Source organism: Phycodurus eques, chromosome 2 (genome assembly GCF_024500275.1).
Source record: "Phycodurus eques isolate BA_2022a chromosome 2, UOR_Pequ_1.1, whole genome shotgun sequence".
Classification (NCBI taxonomy): Eukaryota; Metazoa; Chordata; class Actinopteri; order Syngnathiformes; family Syngnathidae; genus Phycodurus; species Phycodurus eques.
The window spans coordinates 2545532-2568830 of NC_084526.1; the positions used below are offsets into that span (position 1 = coordinate 2545532).

General features: G+C 43.4%; 2 protein-coding genes across 14 annotated transcripts in view; one reads left to right on the forward strand and one right to left on the reverse strand.

Annotated features, from left to right (window-relative positions):
- Positions 1-5441: 5441 nt before the first annotated feature.
- ccne1 (cyclin E1) overlaps positions 5442-23299 on the reverse strand; it is a 59319-nt gene continuing 41461 nt past the window's right edge. For 9 of the 13 annotated variants that reach the window (XM_061705980.1, XM_061705997.1, XM_061706045.1 and 6 more), the window contains 11 exons: positions 9806-13436; positions 9541-9634; positions 9329-9397; positions 8088-8266; positions 7752-7887; positions 7246-7392; positions 7064-7159; positions 6847-6981; positions 6602-6713; positions 6370-6527; positions 5442-5624 (listed from right to left, as the gene is read on the reverse strand). In XM_061705980.1, coding sequence (XP_061561964.1) covers positions 5445-5624; positions 6370-6527; positions 6602-6713; positions 6847-6981; positions 7064-7159; positions 7246-7392; positions 7752-7887; positions 8088-8266; positions 9329-9397; positions 9541-9634; positions 9806-9819 — 1320 coding nt within the window. In that variant the 5' untranslated portion in view covers positions 9820-13436 and the 3' untranslated portion in view covers positions 5442-5444. The remainder of the gene's footprint in view (positions 5625-6369; positions 6528-6601; positions 6714-6846; positions 6982-7063; positions 7160-7245; positions 7393-7751; positions 7888-8087; positions 8267-9328; positions 9398-9540; positions 9635-9805; positions 13437-23299) is intronic. The other 4 variants (XM_061706006.1, XM_061706016.1, XM_061706062.1 and 1 more) reach the window with 4 other exon arrangements.
- On the forward strand, positions 11566-16589 carry zgc:162297 (uncharacterized protein LOC555865 homolog). The gene is made up of 6 exons (XM_061670992.1): positions 11566-11742; positions 11867-12014; positions 12214-12305; positions 12576-12726; positions 13310-13434; positions 16549-16589. Exons 1-6 carry the CDS (start codon positions 11670-11672, stop codon positions 16587-16589), a joined length of 630 nt encoding a protein of 209 aa, XP_061526976.1. The 5' UTR covers positions 11566-11669.

A 23299-nucleotide genomic window follows, 5' to 3' on the forward strand; every position in this document is an offset into this window, starting at 1 on the left:
TCCTAGGCCAAGAAAAAAAAAAAAAAAAAAAAGTCATGTTGTCAATAAAGATATGATATTGTGAAAATAATTTAATTAAAATAATTAGGAGGAAACCAGAGTGCCCGGAGAAAACCCACGCAGGCACGGGGAGAACACGCAAAACTCCACACAGGCAGGGCCGGGATTTGAACCCCAGGTCCTCAGAACTGTGAGGCGGATGTGCTCAACAGTCGATCACTGTGCCTGCAGTCACGTCACAAATACTCATTTTTCTTCTGACAGTCTTATTATTAGAGTATATAGATTATTGATTTTTACATTATTGCGGGGGTACAATTCAGAATGTCAGCAAATTTTCAGGAGAAAAATCAAGTTGAATTTCTTTTTTTTTTTTACATTATTCAGTTATATACATTTTAAATTCCTTACTTAGCTCAGATTTAGTTATTGTATTATATTAATTTTATGATTAAATTATTGATACAATTTTCTTCTTTTCCTTTGGGCTCGTCCCTTTAGGGGTCGCCACAGCGAGTCATCCTTTTCCATGTCGGCCTATCTCCTGCATGCTCCTCTCCAACAACAACGACCCTCATGTCTTCCCTTACGACATCCATCAACCTTCTCTTTGGTCTTCCTCTCGCTCTCTTGCCTGGCAGCTCCATCCTCATCCTCCTTCTACCGATATACTCACTATTTACTCCTCTGGACGTGTCCAAACCATCCAAGTCTGCTCTCTCTAACTTTGTCTCCAAAACATTGGATCTTGGCTGTACCTCTGATGAGCTCATTTCGAATTTTATCCAACCTGGTCACTCCGAGTGCGAACCTCAACATCTTCATTCCCGCCACCTCCAGCTCTGCTTCCTGTTGTCTCTTCAGTGCCACTGTCTCTAATCCGTGCATCATGGCTGGCCTCACCACTGTTTTATGAACTTTGCCCTTCATCCTAGCAGAGACTCTTCTGTCACATAACACACCTGACACCGTCCTCCACCCGTTCCAACCTGCTTGGACCCGTTTCTTCACTTCCTGCCCACACTCACCATTGCTCCGGACGGTTGACCCCAGGTATTTCAAGTCCTCCACCATGGCTATCTCTTCTCCCTGTAGCCTCACTCTTCCCCCACCACCCCTCTCATTCATGCACATATATTCTGTTTTACTTCGGGTAATCTTCATTCCTCTTCTTTCCAGTGCACGCCTCCACCTTTCTCACTGTTCCTCCACCTGCTCCCTGCTTTCACTGCAGATCACAACATCATCCGCAAACATCACGGTCCACGGGGATTCCAGTCTAACCTCATCTGTCAGCCTATCCATCACCACTGCAAACAGGAAGGGGCTCAGGGCTGATCCCTGATGCAGTCCCACCTCCACCTTAAATTCATCTGTCACACCTCCAGCACACCTCACCGTTGTTCTGCTGCCCTCGTACATGTCCTGGATTATTCTAACGTACTTCTCTGCCACTTCAGACTTCTGCATGCAGTACCACAGTTCCTCTCTGGGTACTCTGTCATAGGCTTTCTCCAGATCTCCAAAGACACAATGTAGCTCCTCCTGACCTTCTCTGTACTTTTCCATCAACATCAAGGGAAATAATGCATCTGTTATACTCTTTCTAGGCATGAAACCATACTGTTGCTCGCAAATACTCACTTCTGTCCTGAGTCTAGCCTCCACGACTCTTTCCCATAACTTCATTGTGTGGCTCATCAACTTTATTCCTCTATAGTTCCCACAGCTCTGCACATCACCTTTGTTCTTAAAAATGGGCACCAGTATGCTTTTCCTCCATTCCTCAGGCATCTTCTCACGTGCTACAATTCTATTGAACAAGCTGGTCAAAAACTCCACAGCCACCTCTCCTAGATACTTCCATACCTCCTCAGGAATGTTATCAGGACCAACTGCCTTTCCATTTTTCATCCTCTTAAATGCCTTTCTAACTTTCCCCTTACTAATCATTGTCACTTCCTGGTCCACCACACTTGCCTCTTCCCATTTCCTCATTCATCAACTCCTCGAAGTATTCTTTCCATCTAGCTAGCACACTGCTGGCACCAGTCAACATAGTTCCATCTCTATCCTTAATCACCCTAACCTGCTACACATCCTTCCATCTCTATCCCTCTGTCTGGCCAACCTGTATCGATCCTTTTCTCCTTCTTTAGTGTCCAACATGGTATACATGTCATCATATGCCTTTTTTGGCCTTTGCCACCTCTACCTTTGCCCTGTGTTGCATCTCAATGTATTCCTTTCGCCTCTCTGGTCCAGTCTTCCGGAAGCTCCTCCCGTCCACCGAGAGCCTGTCTCACCTCCTCCCAAAAAGCTGCACAACACTCGTCCTGTCTCACCTTCCACCACATGGTTCTCTGCTCTGCCTTTGTCTTCCTAGTCTTCCTCCCCACCACCAGAGTCATCTTACACACCACCATCCTATGCTGTCTTGCCACACTCTCCCCTACCACAACCTTACAGTCGGTAACCTTCTTCAGATTACATCGTCTGCACAAGATGTAATCCACCTGCGTGCTTTCACCTCCACTCTTGTAGGTCACCCTATGTTCCTGCCTCTTCTAGAAAAAAAGTGTTTACTACAGCCATTGCCATCCTTTTTGCAAAGTCTACCACCGTCTGTCCCTCCAAGTTCCTTTCCTGGATGCCGTACTTACCCATCACTTCTTCATCACCTGTTTCCTTCACCAAAACGTGCATTACAATCTGCACCAATCACGACTCTCTCTCTGTGTCTGGGATGCACAGAACTACTTCGTCTAGCTCCTTCCAGAATTTCTCTTTCACGTCTGGGACACGTCCTACCTGTGGGGCATAGCCACTAATCACATGACACATTACACCCTCAATTTCAAGTTTCAGCCTCATCACTCGATCTGATACTCTTTTCACCTCCAAGACATTCTTAGCCAACTCTTCTTTTAAAATAACCCTGAATAACCCTTAAAATAACCCTGACTCCATTTCTCTTCCCATCTACACCATGGTCAAATCACCCTAAACTTCTAGCCTCACTGCCTTTCCACCTGGTCTCCTGGACACACAATATATCAACCTTTCTCCTAATTACCATGTCAACCAACTTTCTGTCATAGTCCCAACATTCAAAGTCCCCACATTCAATTCTTGGCTCTTTGTCCTCTTGTCTTAGTGCCGAAGAACCCGCTTGCCACGTCTTCTTCTTCTTAGACTTTGACCCACAGTAGCTGAATTTCCAACAGCGCCGGTGGCGGACGTTGTTAACCCGGGCCACGACCGATTCGGTATGGAATTCTTTGGATGAACGCTCATATTTGTTTGGCAAGGTTTTAAGTCGGATGCCCTTCCTGACGCAACCCTCTGCATTTATCAGAGCTTGGGACCGGCCCACAGTTTGCACTGGCTTGTGCCCCCCATCGGACTGCATTAAATTATTCATACAATTTTATTCCTTCATTATGATTATTTCGAAAAACTGCCAAAAACGTTGCTATTATTTTATTTATTACACTATTTCTTTTTTCGAATTAATGCTTTTGAGGTGTGCAATTCAGAATTGTCTCTAAAATTTCAGGGAAAACCATCTGTGTATACATTTTAAAAATACTTTTATTGAATATGATTTTGATTACATGATATATATATATATATATATAATTTATCAATTGGAACGCATATTTTAATGACTTACTGGAATTAAAACAAATGTGGCACGTTTTTGTCTGCAGTGCATCCTGCGGCCACGAGAGGGAGGCAGCGTTGCTCTTCTGCAGACATTTTCATCTCAATATCATAATTTGAGCCTTTTTTTAAGTATCTTTATTGAAGCTTGATAGATGGCAAGAAAAATCTTCGTAGACCTCCTCATAGTCCCAGTTTGACACACAAATACAGATATTTGCAATTTATTTAACCTATCCCCCATTATTCGTGAAAACCCCTGACTATTCAAGTTATTTTTTTCTGATCCCCTGCTTTTTCCACAGAAATCCACGCATATTCTTGATTTTTTTTCAGAATTTTTTTTTTTTTTACAGCTGTGTGTGTTAAACAGCTCAGGACAACACACCTTTTATGTTTGAAGCCACTGACTTTTCAATTGAGCTAAAATATTGGGACAGGCATTATTAAATTAACTTAAAGTGAATAACATTGAATATTTGGTGGCATAACCCTTCCTTGCAATAACTGCATCAAGCCTGCGACCCATTGACTTTACCAGACTGTTGCATTCTTCATTTGAGAAGTTTTTCCCAACTTTTACTGCTGCCTCTTTCAGTTCGTTTGTTACTGGGGGTTTCTCCCTTCAGTCTCCTCTTCAGGATGTAAAAGGTAAAATGCATGCTCTCTTGGGTTAGGGTCCGGTTGACTTGAGTGTGTTTTGGGTCATTGTCTTGTTGCACGATGAAGCTTCTCCCGATTAATTTGGATGCATTTTTCTGTAAACTGCCAGACAAAATGGTTTTGTAGACTTCAGAATTCATTCTGCTGCTACCATCATGAGTTACACCAATCAATAAAGACTAGTGAGCTCGTTCCAGAAGCAGCCATGTAAACCCAAGCCATGACATGACCTCCACCATGCTTCACAGATGAGCTTGTGTGTTTTGGATCATGAGCATTTCCTTTCTTTCTACATACTTTGGCCTTACTGTCCCATCGGTAGAGGTTAATCTTGGTCTCGTCAGTCCATAAAATTTTGTTCCAAAACTTTTGTGGCTCATCTTTGTACTTATCAGCAAAATGAATCGGAAGGCCAGATTGGATTTTGCAAACGAGTGCTTTGCGTCTTGTGGTATGGCCTGCATATTTCTTCTCTCCAAGTCTTCTTCGAACAGTGGCTTGTGATACCTTCACCCCTGCCCTGTCGCGGTCGGCCTTTCCATGATACAAACATTCCAAGCACCAGACAAGCATATTGAGAAACATCTTTAATGAAAAATATGTAGCAGCATTTGATTTCTAAAAAAGTCGCACAGACGTTTTCGGGTGGTGGTTAGGTTTCAGGGTGGGGAAGTTTTAAAGTCCTTGTTAAATACAGTCAATATGCACTACTCACTCACAAAAGGATATTGGGCTTGAGGGTGGAATCTTCCCAACCTTTGTGAGTAGCGTAGTTGAGCTTCTCAAGCTCGGGTCACTTGGATTCTTTGTTAGCCAAGTGAACAGTCACACACACACACACACACACACTCTCACACTAACACACACACGTTGATGCAAAGCCCGCCGGCCGTGTAGCAGCACGGAGTCTCCAGACTCCAGGATCAGTCCGTGGACCCTCTTTTTTTTTTTTTTTTTTTTAGAAAATAAAAAAGACAATTCGTCTTAAATAAAAATGTCCTGTGACTGGCACAAAGAAACAAACAAAAAAAACACATACTGTCCCAAAAGATTCCTTAAAAATTATCAATTCCAGCTGAGAGAAAAAAAAAAAAAAAAAAAAAAAAGTACTGATTCTACAGGGTTAGCGTCCATTCGGCCGCGTGCATCCTGGGTCGCATTTGCGGCGCGGCTGCTGCCGCGTCCCGGTCGTCGTCGGTCTTCTCGCTGCTCAGAGGCGGCGTGAGGATGCCGTACGGCACCTGGCACTCGCGGTGACGCTCCAGGTCCGAGTCCTGGTAGGACGACGCCTTCTCCTGAGCCACAACATGACACAGGGCGCGTGAAGTGGTGTGCCACGGAGGCGAAGGAAGGAAGGAAGCCGATTCTTATACATCGCCCTGATGGGCTTTTTTTTTTTTTTTTTTTATTGTGATTTTATGTTTCTGTATACAGCTCTGGGGAAAAAAAATTAGACCAAACACTGGACCTTTACTGTTTTTTTTTTAACCACGTTTCATTTTCTGCAAATAAATGCTCTCAATCAGTGACTCTCTGAGTGTGGTACACGGACGCCCTCTACTGGTACTAGAAAATCACTGACTTCAATGTTCAAACTGAATTGTTTTTTTTAAACCAGTACAGTACATTTGTCCAACTTTGAATAACCATACATATACAATTGTTTGTCATGATTGTTGTAGTTTTAATGTGCGTGTTAATGTTCAAATTGTGCATAATGCAACAGTGGCCTCAACCTTTTTTTTTTTTTTTTAAATCTATTAGTCATTTTTTTCTGTACTTAACTTTTAAGTGGCCTACAACGCAATTTTATTTTAATGTTGGTCATGCTACTGAATAAAAACAACACTGCCGACTAATCTTGCTGCTGTCAACCTATGTAGTTACTGCTGGTGTTTATTTAAAATAATCAACTGCATATATTTACAGTATATACATTTTTAAATGCTTATATATAGACTTCTTAGATGCGTGTTTTTCATGTTACGCACTATCGCTGCTGACTAATCAGGCAGTTGAATGAGAGCGAAGTGGACTTACCATCCACGTCAGGTAGGGGGCGTGCGTCTGTATGTTATGCATGTCCTCCGCGGCCACTCCCGCAAACGTCTTTGTGGGCGAGCCGCCCGACTCCCGCAGCGCCACGGCGAACGGCACCATCCACCGCACGCACTCCTCCAGCTCCGCCCGCTTCAACGCTACACAAACAAAATGGCGAATGTTAGCGAGCTAGCGGGTGAGCGGCGACGACGACGAGGTTTTGTAAACGTACCCGACACGTTCTCTACCAACTCCAGAGACGAGAAGTGGAAGAGGGCCGAGGCGGCCAGGACGCCGTTGGAGAACTCCAGGCAGCGCATGTCAAGCATGCACACGTCCAGAAGCTGCACGGATACAATTACATAAATACTGTACATCAAGACATTTTGAATAATTTGTCAGTGTTGCAAAGCACAAATACTATTTTAAGCTTGACTAATATACAATTTCTTTGGAAAGTCAAAGTAAAGGCCTGACCTCTGCAATGTGAACAAAGGTGGCCTGAGGGTATTTGGGGATGAGCGGCTGGTCCGACTCCTTGAGGTAGGCCACCTGCATGTAGACGTTGAGCCAGGACACGGGCGTCTGCGGGCTCAAACTCCACTTCAGCTCCTGATCGTGACCACAACCCCAAACCACACCATCAGCTGACGCGTCACAACATGGCCGCCCACCGGCCCGGCGCGCCACTCGCCTTCACGATTATGATCTCCATGCTGAGGATCTCGTCCTCGGTGCAGGCTTCGTCCGTCACGTAGGCAAACTCGTGCACTTTGGGAGGGTACATCTCCTGCGGGAGCGAAAGAATCAATACCACGAAGTTCTACGACTACTATTTCTGTTGTGTCGAGTGACTATATAATGCAAGATCCGTACCTCGAATTTGGCTGCGATGAAGAGGCAGCTGATGCCGATGAGCTGCAGCGTGGACTTGAAGACGTTAGTCTGCGTGGCCATGAAGCGGTCAAAGTAGTCCTGAGCCAGGTGGTACGTCTCGCGGTGCAGCTTGTATACTTCGCTCACCTGAACGACCGCAAAACAAACACCTAAGCATGACGTCATCAAATACTTTTGAGTATTTGAACTGCATCATGGTTTATAGTGAGCCAACGCTTTATCACAGTTCCTCATCGACGCCTCTGCTATAATGCAGATTCTTGGGCATTTTTCATTATATGTTAGCATTAAGCTAGAAGATGTTTGTTAGCAAACACTGTATATCCCGGTCTACAAGCCGCTACTTTTTTCCCCCGCACTCGAAACCCTGTGGCCTATGTAACGATGCGGCTAAAATACAGATTTATTTTTCTTTCCCCGCCAACGGCTATCAGGGGGCGCAATCAGTATACCCCCTGCGACGAACTGGTGTCGACCGTACTCGCCTCCATGAGCCAGTCGAGAAGAATGGCTCTCATCTTGGGCTGAAGGTGAGGATGTTTGTCCATCATGTTGACGTTGCGCGTGTACGTCTTGTCCTTGGCAAGCATGTTGTTCCACACCACGTCCTTACACGCCCAACTGAATGCACAACACGCAGGACAAAACACACAATAACTTCTTTTGCTAGTGGTAATAGCAAAAGAAGTAGAAGTAGTACAAGTCATAGTAGTAATTTCTTTCTACTTGCTACTACTTATTCTACTCCTTGTAGTAGTAATGAGTCGAAAGAACTACTGCACGCGTCTGTAGTGAATATGCGAGACAGGTTGCGTACTGACCATAGCGTAGGCAGAGGTGCACAGTGCACGGGTGTAGCAAAGACGTTTGCGAAGTTGTAGTGCGGGAAGCCGGCGTTGATCAACGTGACGTGCTGCTGACGCTTCTCGTCGTGCTCCAGCGTGGGCGTCCGCTGTTGGGGACTCGCGCACGCGCCGTCCTCCTCAGACTGCCACGACGCCTTCACGGACAAAAAAAAAAAAACGCGCAAAAAAATTTGAGTTTTGGAATGGTACAGCTTTTGGTACACTTTACACCAATTAGACTTTATAGTTTCCTGGAACTTAAACGGTAATCATCAAGTGTAAACAAGTTACTTAAAATGTTTTAAATAAAATCACGCAGTTAAAAGGTTTCATGGCAATTAATGATATTAAAATGCACATCAAAAACTGTACCGTTAAATGTTTTATAATGGTAGTTTAATGCTGACGCAAATGATTGCAGATTTAAAAGATAATTTTGTGTTGAAAGTAGACCAAATATGAAAAGGGGGGGGGGGGGGAAATAATAATAATTCAACCGGCATTCCGTATTGGAGTACTACTTTGGTTACACCAGATGTCGCCATTTAACATAAACAAATTGTGATACCGTTGCACCTTTTAACACAAATATTTAAGTGTGTGTAAATGCTTTTATGATGCACTGCAGTATCTGGTCAAATGAAACATTTATGCTTGTAGTTTTCCATACAATGGACTGTAACACAGCACTAATGCTAAATGGCACGCTAATCATTGTCATCAGCCAAGTTTGGGGGACTTCAGACGTTCCCACTAGAATATTTCTGACTGTAGTTTACAGTAGTATGATTTTTTTTTAGGAATAAAATAAAGGAGTATTTTTTTTGGGGGGAGGGGGGTGGTAAATGGCAGAGAGCGTTTGAGAAGCACCGTCTTAATTGGCTTTTCCCATAGTCGAGTAGGAACTCCCGACCGAACAGCATTTGGATTTTTGTAGTCGGGAGGTCTCATTACATAATAGCATCAAATGTACATCAAGTTTAAACCTTAAACTTCCACGTATGGTGATTTGTGACGTTAAAATTTGATTTCACATCTCTACCCCTGAATGAATTATTCCAACCTGAATGTATTCCTGCGGGAAAGTTGATTTCGAATGGAAAAAGGCACATTTGTGCCCGATTGTCCGAAAATCCAGAACTTTTTTTTTTGGGGGGGGGGGAATACTTTTATCCTATTGTGAAGTCTTCCCGAGATGGTCAATGTGGAGGTTTTACCTCACATCCTCGCTGCTGCTTCTTCTTCTTGGTCGTGTATGCCGCGTCCTGGTCCACATCATGTAAATACTGAAGTCAAACAATTCCATGTTAGCTCGACATTCCATATATTTAGTGTTGCTTAGTGTCAGCATTTATTTTCTTTCCCACCCCCACGCCCCCATCCCCAAGAAAGACAAACAGGGAGGAGAGTGGGAGAGGGCTCCACTCACAATGGCAACATCTGCCTTCCTCTTCCTCGGCCTCGTCGACTTCACGTTGGCCGCCTCGGGGGCAACACGCTCGGCGTCTCGTTCCGTTTCTTCCCTGGGTGACAAGTCCAAACGTGACAACAGTCGAGTAGTAGTCAGTAAACTGCGTATTGGGACGCTGAGGTGAGTTCCGCCAAACGGGAACGAGGTGCCTTAGCCGCAAGCTAGCTAGCCGAGGAGGCTAAACCTTGGCGGTGGTGTTAAGAGAGGCCGAACGAGCACTCACCGACTGCCCGGCATTCTACTCGCAAGGCCGGCGGTCTTCGGGGGAAGGGGCGGGAGTCAACCTGTGAGGAAGAAGTCGTTTAAAGTCACTTTGGGGGAGTTTGAAGAGAGAACAAGCGCCCACTCCTCACCCCCGCCCCACGCTCAGCTGACAAAGCCCGGCAACAGTTTCAAGTCGCCAAAAAAAAAAAAAAAAAAAAAAAACCACTCAAAACGAAACTCACGAAACTCCGCGTAAACTCACAAAACACGTCAGGTTGTTATTATTATTATTTGGGTGGATTTGTCCTGGCGACGTGTTCTTTTTCCTTTCACAAACTTTGGACATCTGGCTGGATTCATCATGGCCGACGCAGCTGCGTCGACTATGTTGCGAAAATGAGACCAAACGATCGGATTGAGCGCCTCCATTGATCGATTGGGCGTTAAATGGCGTCGATGCGATTGAGAGTCGGTCGTACTCACCTCAAGACGCTTCTCTTGAAGTTCACTCGCGGTCACGAGCAAAAGTCGATCATGAGCTGGATCGATCAATGAGCGCATCGATCAGCTCGATGGCGTTCGTCGTCTCGGAGGAGCTCCGTGAGTGCGTGGTCGCAGCAGGCCGGCGGCGGGTCGCAATGAGCGGGCTGGCGCGTCAAGCGGGGAGGAGGCGATTTAACTTGGCGCTCAAACGTCTTCTTCTCCGCCTCCCGACGGCCCCCTTCCGCCCCGCAACGCGCCGCCGAGTCGCTCGCGCCCAGCCGCAAAACGACGATACTTTCGCGCGTGGAAGCGTTCGAAAAAGCGTGGCGAATGCTTCCTTCTGATCGTGGAGTTTGCAACTAATTGTGGCCGCCGGTGAACGCGTGGAGGCGTGACGGTCGGGTGACAGCTGCGTGGGCGGGGCCTACGAGGCGGAAGTAGCCGGCACCGCGTGGCTAGTCCGTCGGATGTAAACAAAGGGCCGAGTCGATGCACTTGAAGCGCGACTGAAGACCAGAACGGCCGGTTTGTGGGTTAAACGCGCAGCGAAGGTGCTCGGTGACTCTCGGGGAAAGGTTGCGGCTCGCTGCCACGTCGGTCGCGACGCTCGTTTGACGACAAGAGAGACATGTTTGATGACGTTAGCTCGCGGCTTTTTCAGCCATGGCGCCCATTTCTGCTGCGGGTTGCCAGTTAAAGCAAGTCGCCCCTCCTTTTGCCAGGCCTGGTCATTGATTCCAATTTAGTACTTTTTGTTGTTGGCTTTATCAAGTTTTCAGACTACCCTCGCCACTAATCCGCCTTGGAGCATATTTATTTATTTTATTTATTGTGGCAACTTTTTACAACATTTGAGCAGTGACTCAAATGCTAATGCACACATTGTACCTTCTGTACGACTTGCTTTTAGAAATGTTGCCAAGTCAAAATATCCTGTTTTAATGAAAGATAATTTTGCTTAATATAGTCCTCATTACTTATTTTTCTAAGATCACTTTTTGCTGTGGGATAATGACATTATCTCCTACTACCGGAGACAAATTCCTTGTGACATACTTGGCAAAATGAAGATGATTCTGATTATTCACAATGCTGTGAATCCAGATCGTTGTCAGCATACATATAGACAGTTTAATTTGATGGTTGCCAGACAACGATAGGGCAGAGTCCACGGTGTGCCCCACCTCTGGCCCGAAGTCAGCTCGGATGGACTGCGGCTCAGCCCGCCCACACCGATGAGGACATGCGCTATAGAAAATGAATAGACGTACAGTATTTTTCTGTGCTAGTTTGGCTGTCAATGCCTCGCAAGTGGACTTTTGGACGGTCACGTGACAAGTGGCTTGCAAAAAAAAAAAAGTTGTTCTTTGCTCCCTGCTTGCTGCATAAAGTGACAAAATATGAAGTGGTTGGACCTCTTCGGACATCTAAAATGTGTCGTAATTGGAATGATCCACGTTCAAGCTTTGCCAGGTAACACTGATCTATAACTTTACATTACATACATTCATGAATTTAGTTTCCCTGGAACAGATTATTTTTGTTTGCGTTCTTTCCCATGGGAATACAAATGGTATTCAATTGTTCCGTTTGACAGGCTCTCCACTCGGATGCATGGAAATGTCCCGAATCATCGAAGAGGCCTGCAGGGAGGCGAGCGTATACCGCGATGCAGGCCTGGTAAGCAGGAGCACATTGACCGAGCCATGCGGGGCACCCCAAGAGTCCACTCATAGTACACTTCTGTTCAACAACTCCATGCTGCCTCTAGCTCAACTTATAGAACATCCCAACTTCTTATCACACTTATAAGCAGGCAGATGACATGCCCATCTTCGGAGGGTAGAAAAAGTCTTCACACCCCTGTTCAAATGCAAGGTTTTTGTGACATAAAAAACATAATTTCCAACGTTTTTCTACCGTCAATGTACCGCATGTTAAAAGGGCATTCATACTTGCCACCATTTACAGTGATTGTCCGTCCATCCCCATCGGCGTCCAGAACCAGCAGGCGCTCGCTGTCACTCTCGCATCAGGTCTCTCGCTCAATTCTTGGAAAATTTGAACAAATTGGGGGCAGTGGTAGCCACTCACTTTACTGCCACCTGGGAGGAATGGGGCCTGTTATTTACAAACATTATTAATTGGCTTTGAGAGTTAATAAGGGTGTGTCAATGGCCACAGTTTGAATCAGGCACAGATGAATTCTATGGTTGTATGGTGAATCCACTGTGTGGGAGGAGATTGCGCTGGACTTTTTGAGGTTCCAGCGAGGTTGTGCGTCTTCATTGTTCTTGGATTGTCAGGCGGCGACTTCATCCGTGCGGAGGGCTTCGTGCTTTCCCACGTAGCCGACGAGGATTTGGTCCACGCTTACGCCAGAGAACTTCTAAGGTACCGCAAGAGCGTCGGAGCGGAGGACGTCCTCGTTTTCACGGACATCAAGAAGAAACACAGGTACCTCGTTTTTAAAACGGCAGCGGGAGCAAAAGTGAGTTCGGTTGTACTTTATCGAAGTATTTAACAATGTACTCACGTTATTTATTTTTTATTTTTTGGATCAATCCGCATTCCACAAATCCATCAAAGTCCTCATGTTCTGAATCCGAAATGAACAGCTGGGCAAGTTCTCCATCAAACACGGTGGGCGTGCACACCAAAGGCACGCCGCATTATAAGGCGCACCGTCCATTTTGGAGAAAATGTAAGACTTTGAAGTGCACCTTACGGTCGTGAAAATCCGGGTCTCAGCAGACGCTGGATTTGATCGCTGATTAGCCCTGCCAGGCCTCGACTGCAACTGCCTTCACTTGCCTGCTCGTTGCTGCTTGGGGGCATTTTCCCGTCGGTTTTGCCTTCAGCAAGTGCAGAAATGCATGTTCGCTCGGATTCAGGTCAGGTGATTGACTTTGGCCATTGCGTAGCATTCCACGTCTTGGCTTTCAAAAGCTCTACGGTTGCGTGAATAATAAGTGAATGAATGAACTAAATAATCGAAAATGACGATTTAGTGTGTGTGTGTGTGTGTGTGTGGCCGCAGTTCTCACGCTCTGACGTCTGATGTGAGCGCGGCGGAGACGGCTCGGGCCGCTGAGTTCTTCCTCTCGGACGGACTCATCCTCACCGGAACGTCCACGGGAGCCCAGACAGGCCGAGCCCAGACAGGCCTTAATAATATAATTATTTGTCAAATAGACAAATAAATATATTTGTCTATTTGATGTTCATGCTGGGTAAAAATTGTAATGGTTGTACAGAGAACTCCTTGTTGTGTTTTGCGTGAGGTGAGTTTGAGTGAGGTGCAGTGCTCCCTGTGCGTCACAAGATGGCGGAACAGACCAAGAAACAACAGCTTTTCAGATTTCAGATTTTTTTTAAATTAATTTACCCCGAGAAGTGCAGTCAATATTCTAAACATATTTTAATTATAATTAAAAAAAAAAAATACAACAAAATGCACATTATATTGTATATACAAACCACATGTGTATCGTGTCACACGAAAATAAATGTTGGTCATTTTTGTTTCTGTAAAGCAATTTTTACATTATTTTTGATGTTGCTATATCTAAACATTTTCTATCCCAAAAGTTAAAAAAGGTGACTATCTACATATCTGAGGTTTTTTTCTGTTTTGTTACTCTTCTTATTAAATTATTTTACATGTCAGTATATTTATTTAAAAAAAAAAAAAGAAGTAATTTCACCCCACGTTTTTCCCTCAAACCGCCATTAAATAATTGAATTAATTAAATTTTTAATTTTCATTTTTGTTTTGAACTTTCCTATTCAATTTACTTTCACATGGATACATATTTATCTGTATCTTTTAAATACCGATGACTTCTTTATTTTAAAGACGACAAGTCTACAACCAGAACATTGGAAAAAAAAAATTAAAAAGAAAACAATATTAATGCCAAATTAAACCCTGTGTATGAAAGACATAAAAAAAAACTAAAATAAAAAAAATATTTTGAAATATATATATATATTTTTTGCTATTACAGTGTCAGATTGTTGTATTTATTAAATGTTTTTTGGGGGGGAGGCTTTCCGCTGCTGTAATATTTGACCTAGTGCATTGATCTGTTTCCTGTGTGTGTGTGTGTGTTTGTGTGAACGTGTTAAGGGAGATGGATGGCGAGTGTGTGTGCGTGTGGTGTCTGCTCTAATTGTAAAGTATTAGTTACATTAGAGCGGGGCGTGTGATTAATGGAACGTATTTGGCAGGACAAGGCGGACTCTGGCTCCGTGTGTGTGTGTGTGTGTGTGTGTGTGTGTGGTGCTAAGTATCAACAAAGTGTTGCTTTTGTGTGTGAGAAAACGACAAAAAGTTGATTTGTTTTGGTCAGTTGCGTTGAATGTGACTAATTTGACATTAAGACGCAAAAAAAAGTGGAATCATCATAATCGAAATGTACCCCGAATTTGAAAACCCAACAACCCTTGTTTAAAACCCGAACCCTGGCTCAAAACCTTACTATGAAATCATATCGCCATGTCATGCATGACTTGAAACCTTTTTTAAACCCTAACTCTGTCTTAAAACCCGCAATTGAAACCCTAACCCTGGCTTGAAACCATCATTTGAAACTCTGAGCGTGTCTTGAAACCCTAATGAGAAACCCTAATAGCAGAATAGAATATCCCTGTTTTAAAACCCTATTTTGAAACCTAAACCATTGTTTAAAACCCTGAACTAGGCTCAATACCCTACTTTGAAACCCGAACTTGGCTTGAAACCCAACTTGGGAAACTTTATTAAAACCCTGACCTCGGCTTGCAATCCTAAACTGCGACGCCAACTCTTGTCTTGAAACACTACGCTTGAAACTCTACTTTGAAACCCTAATTTGAAACTCTTAATCCAGGCTCGAAAACCTACTTTGAAACATTAACCTTTATTTAACAGATGTACTGTGACGATGCGGTGCATAACAAGACGGCGGAAATGAGAACCAGTCATGTCACGTTCCTCTCCACATGCAAACTGAGGGTTTTCGCATCAAAGAACCAACCACTCCCTTTGAAGCCCACAACTCCCTTTAACCCTTTCATGTCCGGCCCCTCCCTTGCAGATACTCGCCCCTGGTGAATGTCTCCCTCTTGTGGGTCACCACAGTACCCCAGTTCAAAACCATAACCCTTGTTTGAAACCTTACCCTTGACTTGAAACCCTACTTTGAAACCATACCTCACGAGTGGACTAAAAGTGTCAAACAAGTGCAAAAAGAAGTCGAGCACCGGTAAAACCTAAAAAAAACTTTGACGGCAGAATTCATCCGGAAAACATTCCAAACTGTCCGATTTCCACGATTCCATTGCATTGTCGAGTACAGTATGAAAAGAGCTGATTGGCTAAAACGGAAACAAGAAGCAGCTGATTGGCTAACACTGTGCTGTTCATGTGTGCTGAATAAAACGCATATGAAATAATAATTAGTGCACAGATGGTTCCGCACATTAAATGCTAACACCTTCTGTCTACATGTGTGTGTGTGTGTGTGTTTGTTTCACACTTAAACAACATTCTGGGAATAGTCTCAGAATTTCGCTTCCGGATGGGATCAATTTGTTTGGCAACTTTCGTTTGAGGAGTGGGTGGGGGTGGGATTTAAAAAAAATAAATAAATAACTAAAAATAAATAGTTATTTCATTTTAAACACACACACACGCGCACACATATGTACACATTCATACAAAAAGTAAGCATGTGTTTGACTGGTGTCCAAGCAGCGTCGTTTAAGTCGTTTTATAAGTCGTGAGATGCCAACGTCGCCATCTGTTGACGCCTTACTGTACTTTCCTGTGATTAATTGTTGTATTGTCTTTCTACGCGTGTTGTGCCACCATTTGTTTTCCAAAAAGTTAGTTTGAATTGGAATGAGAGAAGTTAGTTGTTGTGTGCGGAGCCTCAGAAAACGCTAATCGGAAAAGGAAACAAGCCCATTACCATTGCGAATCTTGCTTTGAAGTCATTCGACGGATAATGAAGGCCGTACATTTGGAAAACAATCAAATGTGAGACTTTGGTTCTGGAAAGAGAAGATGAAAGACGACGGGCGGGGTCAAATGCAAACAAACGTACGCCTCCGTCCTTGATAACCTTTCAGTGTGATCGCGCGTGCGCGCACACAGGCACACACACACACACACTTTCCTGTGATCTCCATGTAGGGGGGCCTTAGGGGGTTAATTAAGCGGCTCAGATAATGCCACACTGATGAAAACAAGACGACTTTCTTGATTTCGGACTTTGTGCTTTCTTCTCAAAGGCTCGTTGGCCAGGCTCTCACCCGCCGTCATTGTGCGCTGAAAATAATAATAATAATAATAATAATAATAACAACAACAATGTACGGGCAAAAAAGAAAAAAATATGACAAGGAAGCTAACAGGAAATCAGTTAGTTGCAAAAAGTCAGATCAAAAATCATCAGAAATAGAAATGGAATAGAAAATTACAGACACACACATAGTTCCAGACAATAGGGGGCAGCACCATACCAGAATACTAGATGCGGCAACACATACAGATGTCAAACCCGCAGCTGAGAGAAATCGAATGATTGCCATGTAGACCGAACTTGCCAATGACCGCGTAAGAATGCGGCGGACCAGACCTGCGAGTGGTCCTTGGTGTAACGGTTTAATCCCAAACAAACAAACAAAAAAAAAGAATCTGGGGTCTGTTCCAGCACTTCCACTAACTCAACTTTAAACAACTTTGCGTGTGAATAAAAGCCTATTGATTGCTCTCCATTCCCATACAAACAACAACAGGCGTGGAGCGCTCATAACCCGCTCGGGCTGCGGCGTAAAAACGGGATGAAATCCTCCGCCTGTCGGAGTTAACGTAATGTGAGAGAGTGTGAAATGAATGGAAAATAATCGGATTTTTATTTGCGTGCCGACCGACCGGTTTATCTGCAAATTCAGACGAGCGCGACGTCGTAACCTTTTTTGTCCGAGCGTCGCAAAGCCGAGGAGCGCCAAAGTGGCAGAAAATCCCAAACTAACCGTAGAGATGGTTCCCTATTTAATTCCCAACACGTTACCGACTGACCCACACCTAGCCTCGAAACGCTCCTTATGCTAACGTGATTTGAGCGCAACAATAGTGACTCATAAAGTCAAACTGAATCCCCCGTTGTGTGTGTGTGTATGAGCTCAACTAAATATGTTAGCAGGGTCAGTGTTATAGTTATTTCCTGAATAAACATCCATCCATCGATTTTCCGTAGCGCTTATCCTCACACGGGGCGCGGGCGTGCTGGAGCGGGGTACACCCTGAACTGGTCGCCAGCCAATCAAAGTCGAATAAACATTAGCTACTACTACGGCCCACTACATTTGTTATGAAGATCGGACGAAAAATGAACTAAGTTAAAGCAAAAAAAATCTCATAAAAGTTTTGTTAGCGAGAAGACTACGAAGATATCGATACTTTCATTCATAGACAAATACGAAAGTTACATACGTTATTACTGCAAACATTTTGTACAGAATCAATCAGAGCGTGTTCTAAGTTAAAATGAAGATGGCTGTTGCGTTCAATGACTTCACATACATTTGGCTGTAAACGTTTCATGTTTGATCTAATACAAAAGCTAAGTGCGTTACGATGGTGGCACAATTGCTAGCGTTCCTCCAACAAATGTATGTCTCAATTAAGTTGTTCTACGTTTGTTATGAAGTTATGAGTGTCGTGATTGGGTATACAAGCAGCATCCCTGAAAGGCGCAGATGTTCAAGAGCAAGGATGGGGGCGAGGTTCATCACTTTGCGAGCAAATATTCTAGCAGTTTAATATATAGGTTTTGGAGCAACATATGCTGCCATCCAAGCAACATCTTTTTTTCAGGGACGCCCCTGCTTATTTCACCTTCTGCATGTGTTACAACAGCGTGGCTTTGTAGTAAAAGACAAAAAGTACTAGACCGGCCTGCCAGCAGTCCAGAACTGTCTCCCATTAAAAATGTGTGGAGGCGCATTATCAAGCAGGAATGGGAAAGAATTCCATCTACAAAGCATCAACAATTAGTGTCCTCGCTTCTCAAATGTTTTTTGAGTGTTGTTAAAAAGAAAGGTGATGTAACACAGTGGTCATTTTGCAACAAAACAAAGTTGATCAGCTTGCACATTAAATATATTGTCTTCTTCCAACTTCATTGGAATTGGCAAAAGTCAAATTTCACGTGAAGAATAAAATATTACGATTTTTTTTCCCCAGAAGTGACAATTTGACAACAACGTTAACTTTAAAGACAGCACTGGTATATGTACAGTCTAATGAATTTGTCTACTTTAATGCGAATTGGGATCACTGTGTTTTGAGGCAACATTTTCTTTGTCCGCGTCTGAGGATGATGTCATCTTCTCGCTGCTCTAATCCCCAAATAATCCCTGCCATTGTCCCGCTCTCTTTGATCCGTCGGCCTTGCTGTTGACGTCTCACGTTCTAATCGCTACTGCGTGGCGCATTGTGTCATCTTTACACTGGGAAAAGATAGTTTGGGATGTACAAAAAAATATATATATATATATATCAACTTTAAATGCTCTTGCTATTCTAATTCAAGCAGAATTTATCATGATATGCATTTCAAAATAATATGAGTAACTCAGAAGTAGTTTTGAACTGGAAATTGAATGCGAGTTAGTCGGGTTAGCAACCCTTTTAACCAGACGAACCATTTAAAAAAAAAAAAAAAGTAAAAACAAAGCTGTTCAGTGATGTACATCCTCAAATTAAAAAGGAAACATCACATTACATGAGTTGAAAATGGAATATTACAAACTTTTGAAACCTCGCAACCCCCTTTACACGTCCCGACAAAATTGCCGCACCTCTCATTGCGTAAAAAAAAAAAAAAAAAAAAAAAAAAGTCAAAACAAAGCAAATGGAGTCAGAAATGCCATTTTACAAACCTTTTAAGCCACAGTCGCCTTTCCAGAAATAACGAATCCCCTCCCTATCACCCACGAATAAAAACCAAGTCAAAACAAAGCCGTTTTGTCACCTTGGATAATGATGCAAAACCCACAAATGAAAGTGAAACCCCAGAACAAAGCTTCAGTACCTTCAAAAAAAAACAAACGTTGCAAGCACAAACATATAACTAGATATAAATATATATTATGAATAGCAGTATTTTTTTATTTTTATTTTTATAATAAAATTGTTGTTTTTGGTGTTAAACTTGTATTTTATAAGCAGAAATGCTGATATATATATAACCTTGTATTTGGTGTTGGGGGGGTGTGGAAAAACAATTATTATACCCATTACATTTTTTATTTCGTGCACCCCCTGGAGGCCGAGGAATCCCATGCAATTCTTAACATGTTATTTTGTTTTTGCGGTCTATTTTTATGAAGTGCAATACTATTTTTCTTACGGGGATTTTGCGAGTGGAGGAAAACTTTTTGTATGAAATGTTTTTTATTTTTTTTTATTTTTTATTTTAAATGCGCCGAGGAGGCAGAGTTGGAGCAGCAAAGCACACAAACGTGCATTTGGGGACCTTAAAATAAATAAATAAATAAAAAATAAAAGCTAAATACAAAATAAAAGAAGAAGTAAAAGCGGCGTGCGGATGTGAAATGTTGTCCCCAGGATGAGCGCTTTTTACTGTTAATGGAGAAATAGAGTGTGTGGCATATTTAATGGCTTTTTGTTTTTATTGTACGGCGCTGAATAATTAACCGGGAAGCGGTGTGTCACGCAGATTTATCTTTTAATTAAAACAACGTGCGCGGCCGCATATTTGAGCGTGCGTCCAAATAAATGCAACACACCCCCCCCCCTCCCGCCCCGCCCCAACCCAAATTTATGTTTTGTTTATCCTTCGCTTAATTATTTGAAAATTATTCACTGTACGACCACGAGCGGTAATTTATTAATGTACACTGAATACGGGAGGGATGCGCTCGTTACGCTCGAGCAGGACGCATACGGAGAAAATAAAAACAGCAAAATATGTTTTATGACTTTGGTGAAAAGTGACAAAAATTTACTACATTTACATTAAAAAAAAGATTATTTTCAAACTAATGTGTGCTTGACGTCAGCAGTGATAACCGATTTTACATTTGGCATTACATTTTTCAGCAACTGACACGCCAGTTTGGCAGGATCTCTGTGTGAAAGCGGGTTCTCAAGTCATGGCAACATGCCACTATGCAGGGCTCTGTGTGAAAGAGGCAATAGAGCAATACCAGAATGCCTCTGATGTGTCGATATGGTGGCATCTCTGTGTCAAAGAGGCTGCAGTTACAACAGTTGCTGGGTTCAGTGTGAAAGACAAAGGTAGATAAACACCAGAGGTTCTATGCGTCTCAAATGCGTTCATTTTGTGGACTCTTTGTATGAAATAGAAGACACAGCCAAGGTACTTTCCAAAGACGCTGTGTTCTGTGTGAAAGATGTTTCAGTGACAAGAATATTTTGTTTTTGCTAAGCTCTGTGCAGGCGTTACAGTATTTTGCGGGATCTCTGCGTAAATGAGAAAATGCTTACTCACCCTTGAAAGATCTTTGCGTGTAAGAAAATACACACTCGGGTCAAGAACCTGTTTCGCTGGGTTCTGTGTGCGAGACAGGTGGGATAAAAGAAGCTACAGAGAAAGCGACATCCTACTTTTCTGGATTCTGTGTGAAACGCTGAGGCCGATAAATTACGACTCTATGGTCTTTTATGGAATCTCTGTGTGAGAAGAGGATACAGGACTTTCCCAATTCGCTACACTTTCACTGGGCTGTGTGTGAAAGAGAAGCACATAAATCTCGGCTCTACTGTCATTTGTGATCCCCCAAATTTTCAGGATATCTGTGTGAAATAGATACACAGACACAGCAACATACTGCTTTGCTGGGTTCCTGAGTGAAAAAGCGCCTGCTAGACTGTATTTGCAGGATCTCTGTGCGAAATAGTTCACACAGGCACAGCGACGTCTCCCATTGTGTGAAAGACTGGTCATTAAACGTCTTCACTACATTTTGCAGGATCTCTGCATGACAGAGGCTAGAAATTCGCACAAATATCTTGCTTTGCTGAGTTCTGTATGAAAAGCAGATGGGTTTGATAGGGTTTAATGTTTTCTTCGCTCATGTCCCAATTTTTCAGGGTCACTGTGTGAAACAGGCTACACAGACACAGCAATATCCCGCTTTACTGGGTTCTTTGTGAAACACGGAAGCAGATAAATGCCATTTCTACACTTTTGTCTCAGTTTTGCGGTGTCTCCGTGTGAAAGATGCCACGCAGTGGTGAATTAAGTGTTCGCTCGAGCGCGTCTCGATCTCGACAAGAGTGTGATGATGCTAATCTAATCTGGTATGCTACTCTGCCAGAGGATGACTGTCACCGCTAACGGCTGAGCTGCCGCGCTCGCGTCTCCATTAGCGGAGAGGGGTGGGGGGGTGGGGGGTCTCACACACACACGCACAGGAACAGGAACTGCAGTCAATCCCGGCTCTTGAGTCAAACATGACAAATGGCAGCAAGCCAACTTTTTGGTTCAATTCCAAAGTTGTTGACGTGAGACTCGGACGGGCTCGTAAGTCTTCCTTTAAGGCCACGTCAGAACATTTATGGATGCTAGCGTGCAACCAAAATATGTGAAAAATGCACTTGACGAACATATACTGTACGTCGGTGGCTGTAAACGATAGGATTGCAGTTTAAAGCGAAATACACGATGGTGTCCCCCCCCCCCCCCCCCAAATATAAGTAGTGGATTGCAGAATGTGATTGTCCTTGGCCACAGAGCGTGAAAAGACAGTTTTTATCCCCCCCTCCCCTCCTCCACCAGCATAATTAAACAGGATTCCTGCGTTCTTCCGTGTCCATTAGGACAGCGCTGGGGAAATGGTCATTATCACCCACAGGAAATAGGACCATAAATATGCTGAGAATGAAAATGTCAATTAGTGGTCAGCGTGTTAGAAATCAAGCCGACCGTGGGGACGGTGTTGCGACGACCACAGTCAAGTATTTATGAACACTTGCCTCCTCTTGTTTTGAACCACGTCACCCCGCAGCGACGTACTTAACAGTCACACGTCGATACGTGCGACAATATATTTCGTTATATTCTCGACCTTATTTAAGACAATCTCCATCACATCTAAGACCTTTTGGACCCAAAATGATGAAATAATGATAATAATAATGTATTTTCCTGAACGTTTTCTTAACATTTAGTGATTTTTTTCTTGACGATGGAGACCTCTGCCTTCCTTGAGTGCCTTGAGATATGACTAATTTGTTCCAGGACCACGCTTGTAACTCAAAACATTTGTATCTCAAATCACCGCAACGTATCGAAATGCCGTTAATCCGCTCGGACCTCCCAAAAACACACGAAGAAAATGCTTGTAACATGTTTTACATGAATGACATATTTCAATAGAATGCCGTCAAACGAAACCGTTTTTGCCACGTTTCATGCGTCAATTAAATGGACATTGTGCTGCTCCTTCTGTTGTGTGCGCCGAGGTCACTTGGGGGCAGTAGAATACAGACATATGGATATTCATGGGGACGGTCTAAACTCCTCCAGTGAACTGCAGTAAAATTAGTCGTTCGTCGCAGAGGATAAAGTAAATATGCCTGCGAGTATTGTCATATTCACATTGCATTGCAAATTCGTCAAATATTTGTCAAAAGGTTTCTATAGAAAACATGCTGGCTATTTCTTTTCAGGAATAGGGAGACTTCTGAATGTTAGGTTTAGGTTTCAAATTCCCCCCCCCTCCCCCCAACACCCCATTTAATGAAGGCCTTCACATTGAGTAAACTCATATCTAAGATTTTTTTTTATGACTCCGCGGACGTCCTGTGTTAGGAGATGAAGAAAATTACTTTGATGTTTTTATTGGTATATTTGGACCATGAATCAAACGGCGACACGGGGTGGGTGGGGGGGTGGACAGAGAGAGAGAGAGAGAGAGGGGTGGGTGTATAGTGTTTCTGTGTATGAGTGTGAGAGATCAATCTAAAAGTCCTCTGCAACAGCCACTT

What these genes read in the sequence shown, in the direction of transcription:
- zgc:162297 (XM_061670992.1), top strand. Translation starts at nt 11,670, where the DNA reads ATGAAGTGGTTGGACCTCTTCGGACATCTAAAATGTGTCGTAATTGGA. An exon ending in TCCACTCATAGTACACTTCT is followed by an intron (nt 12,015 to 12,213) that starts GTTCAACAACTC and finishes GCATGTTAAAAG; the next exon opens with GGCATTCATACTTGCCACCA. An exon ending in GACATCAAGAAGAAACACAG is followed by an intron (nt 12,727 to 13,309) that starts GTACCTCGTTTT and finishes GTGTGGCCGCAG; the next exon opens with TTCTCACGCTCTGACGTCTG.